Below are 3,535 nucleotides of genomic sequence, written 5' to 3' on the forward strand. Positions count from 1 at the left end.
CGTTCTGTCCGAAAGAGAGCAAGTTTGTGTGTGTGGAGAAGCGCGGGCTCACTCACTTCAGTTCTTGTCCTAGATAAAATCTAAACAAACCGAGTTAAAGGAGGACGAAGAATCTACCTTAAGGAGTTTGAAACCCCTCTCGTCGTAATCAGCGAAATCATGTCTGCCTCAGCGGCGAAAGTCAGTAAGAAGGAACTGAACTCGAACCACGACGGAGCGGACGAGACATCGGGTAAACGGCGGCCATTTGTACTCTCTCTTCTCCATCAGAATGCTTGCGCGCGCCACAAGCACGAGAGCCGTTACTTTTCAAATCCGCATCGCGCGGGATGTTATTTTTCATCTGCGCGCGGATAGAACGTTCAAACTGGCGCGTGGAAAAGCTTCGCATGCGGAGCGAAAGTGTCCGCGCGCTGCTTTTATTGTTGTTGTGGATTAGCTTTAGCTTAGCGTCTCCGCCATGATGTAGCGCGTGATAATAATCGCTTGTGCCCTTTAAATTAGCAATGATGGAGTAAAACAGAACTGAAGCGACTTCAATCGCGCTTCGGGGCTCGAGGCGAAAGCAGGGGTAGTTTGAGCGAATTCGCAATGCGAATGTGAATATGCGAATTTAAACCACGCGGCATCTGCGCGGATCTCTTGAGTTGAATGAATCAGATTGCATTTACATCAAAGAAACTACATCCCGTTACCAGATTAAACCGTGCACACACGATAATGTGATGTTTAATTGTCTTTAACTGTTATAATGTTTGTGCTTGCAAGATATAGGCAATAAAAAAATATAATTTATGAATGCATGAAGCCGCATCTACTTGTACTGTATAATTGTTATTTACTACAGGAAAAAACGTGTTTGTTATTATGGACTTGTGCCACAATTCTGTACGCTCAAAATTATATTGTGAATTTTTTTTGCACGCAGAATGGGTAGAAGGTGAAATTTAAGAATTCTGAGCAAATTCACATTCAAATAAACTGTTTAAGTGCAAATTGTAATATTATTTTGCTCAAAATGATTTCTTCGCAAGAAGGTTAATTGCTTTACAAAACTGAGTCTAAAAAGATACAAATCTAACACTCGCATAACATTTTTGTACGCTTAAAATATATTTATATACACATTTATAACTCCATATGTTATGTCCTGATTTGCGTTGTATTTTTCTGTAACACTGTTTTCTCATTTATTCAGAAAAAGAGCAACAAGAAGCCATTGAGCACATTGATGAAGTACAGAATGAAATTGACAGGTATGTTTAAACATTTTTTGAATGTTCACGTTTACTTTTTACACCGTTCCCATTGTAAGGTTACTGGGATCACAAGATTAAAGTGTTTATTTTTTGTTCAGACTGAACGAGCAGGCGAGTGAGGAAATTCTCAAAGTTGAACAGAAATACAACAAACTTCGTCAGCCGTTCTTTCAGAAGAGATCCGAACTCATAGCTAAAATCCCCAACTTCTGGGTCACAACATTCGTCAACCACCCACAAGGTAAGATCTAATACTTTTGTTATACTTGGGTTTTTTAAAAATGCATAATGCTTTTAATATTATTCAACAGTGCCTGTGGTTTTATGAACATTTTAAAGAATTCACATTTCTTGTGTAACATTGGTTTGGTTCTCTAGTCTCCGCTCTTCTTGGTGAGGAAGATGAGGAAGCACTTCACTATTTGACCAAAGTAGAAGTGACAGAGTTTGAAGACATCAAATCAGGCTACAGAATAGATTTCGTAAGTGTTAATCATTTAAATATCTTTCCATGGCTTCAAGCTTTTATACTTTAATACCAAACTGTCCTGTTGTTGTGTTTTTAGTATTTCGATGAAAACATGTATTTCGAGAACAAAGTCCTCTCCAAAGAAATTCACCTAAATGAAAGTGGAGACCCAACCTCAAAGTCAACAGAGATCAAATGGAAAGCAGGAAAAGTGCGTATGATGTTTACTATTGGAGAATTCCTTGTGACGTTTGATTCACTCCTCATAGTTTTATGCAGTCTTGAGTTTTAATAGGAAATTTGTTCTTTTTGAAAGGATCTCACAAGTCGCTCTGGTCCGACACCGAGTAAAGCTGGCAAGAAGAGGCAACATGAAGAACCAGAGAGTTTCTTCACCTGGTTTACAGATAATGCCGATTCAGGGGCGGATGAGTTGGGCGAAGTTATCAAAGATGACATCTGGCCAAATCCTCTACAATACTACTTGGTGAGACCATTTATGTACAAACTGAAGATAACTTATTTGGTTGAAGTTGTGAGATGTAATCTTTTGCATGATGTAGATATCATTTTGTGAAGTTTCCAGGCGGGTAAATCACATGGTTGGACGATTCTTCCTTTTTAAGCAGCTGAATGGAAATTCTGAGTAATTAGTTTGCATTGAAACCACGCTTGACCAAATTTAAATCTGCATGCAGGTCCCAGACATGGAGGATGAGGAAGGAGAGGATGAGGAAGAAGATGAGGAAGGTCTGGATGATATTGATGAGGATGATGGGGAGGAAGATGATGACGATGATGGAGAGGTAAATACTCAGTTTATGCAGTAGAATCAACATTGGAATCTTGTTTTTGAGTGGGAAAAACTAAGAAAGTAACTAAAGGAATTAGTAATCTGATTACTGTTCTGTAAAGCAAAAAAAAATACATTTTACTGGATTACTTTCTTTGGGTAACGTGCCTAAAACGGATGATTGAAAATGTAATTAATTTGCCAAAAACCCTGATTTTAAGCACACAAATTTGAAAGTTATATTTGTCCTCTGTTACAGGATGATGACGGCGAGGATGACTGAAGCTGAAATCGAGGAGGAATATAATCCCATCATTTCCCCAGTTCCACTTCCAAATTGCTTCTTTGACCTTTTTGTTATTGTTTTAGGGAGCTAGATGCTTCTATTTCTTCAGTTTTGTTTTTTTGGTCTTGAACTCCCATCTCATTTTCCACTATCCTGAACTCACCGTGTTTAAGGTCGTCCCCCTCCCCCATAAAATGACTGCAAAATCGTGCCAACATGGCATCTACCATCTCTATTTCCAAATGCATTTCAAGGTTTAAAGAAAAAAAACACTGTAGTTATTGGCAGCACGCTGTCTGGAGTAAACTGTTTTGATTTTTTTTTTTAATAAATATATGTACAAAAATGTATAATTTTCCTTTCTGTTTTGTGTGGTTAATTGAACTGGAACCATGGTGCACTGTAATTGCTAGTTATCCATGGTTTTGTTACTTTATTCTTGGTGTTTAAACCTTTCGTGGTTTAATCGACAGTTTAGACATCAGTAGTTTTATCCTTGTCGCCTCTTGTAACCATGTCTGTTCAGGACGGCTGAGGAAAGAGGGGTGTGGACGCCATCGTTGTTTTTGTTTTTTTATCTTGTCTTGTTTTACAGACATCACCAATGCATTTTTGATAAAGAAAATAAAGTCTTCAAAAAAAAAAACGTCCAACTGTGCTTGTAAATTTTGACCCTACTGTCTCAATCGAGTTGTGTTTAGTGGCTGTATAAAACAAGAGAAAGTTAA

General features: G+C 38.1%; 1 protein-coding gene across 1 annotated transcript; it reads left to right on the plus strand.

Moving 5' to 3' along the window:
- Window positions 1-3,462, plus strand: LOC127642334 (protein SET-like). Its single transcript, XM_052124943.1, has 8 exons — window positions 1-232; window positions 1,199-1,256; window positions 1,358-1,500; window positions 1,638-1,741; window positions 1,826-1,939; window positions 2,045-2,215; window positions 2,427-2,534; window positions 2,781-3,462. Exons 1-8 carry the CDS (start codon window positions 160-162, stop codon window positions 2,802-2,804), a joined length of 795 nt encoding a protein of 264 aa, XP_051980903.1. The 5' UTR covers window positions 1-159; the 3' UTR covers window positions 2,805-3,462.
- Window positions 3,463-3,535: the final 73 nt, after the last annotated feature.

The sequence above is a fragment of the Xyrauchen texanus genome, unplaced genomic scaffold (genome assembly GCF_025860055.1).
Source record: "Xyrauchen texanus isolate HMW12.3.18 unplaced genomic scaffold, RBS_HiC_50CHRs HiC_scaffold_555, whole genome shotgun sequence".
NCBI classification, from domain to species: domain Eukaryota; kingdom Metazoa; phylum Chordata; class Actinopteri; order Cypriniformes; family Catostomidae; genus Xyrauchen; species Xyrauchen texanus.

Excerpts from the sequence above, each read along its gene's own strand:
- LOC127642334 (XM_052124943.1), top strand. The coding sequence starts at position 160 with ATGTCTGCCTCAGCGGCGAAAGTCAGTAAGAAGGAACTGAACTCGAAC. Across the intron at positions 1,742-1,825 it reads CAGGCTACAGAATAGATTTC|TATTTCGATGAAAACATGTA; the intron begins GTAAGTGTTAAT and ends TTGTGTTTTTAG. Across the intron at positions 1,940-2,044 it reads TCAAATGGAAAGCAGGAAAA|GATCTCACAAGTCGCTCTGG; the intron begins GTGCGTATGATG and ends TCTTTTTGAAAG.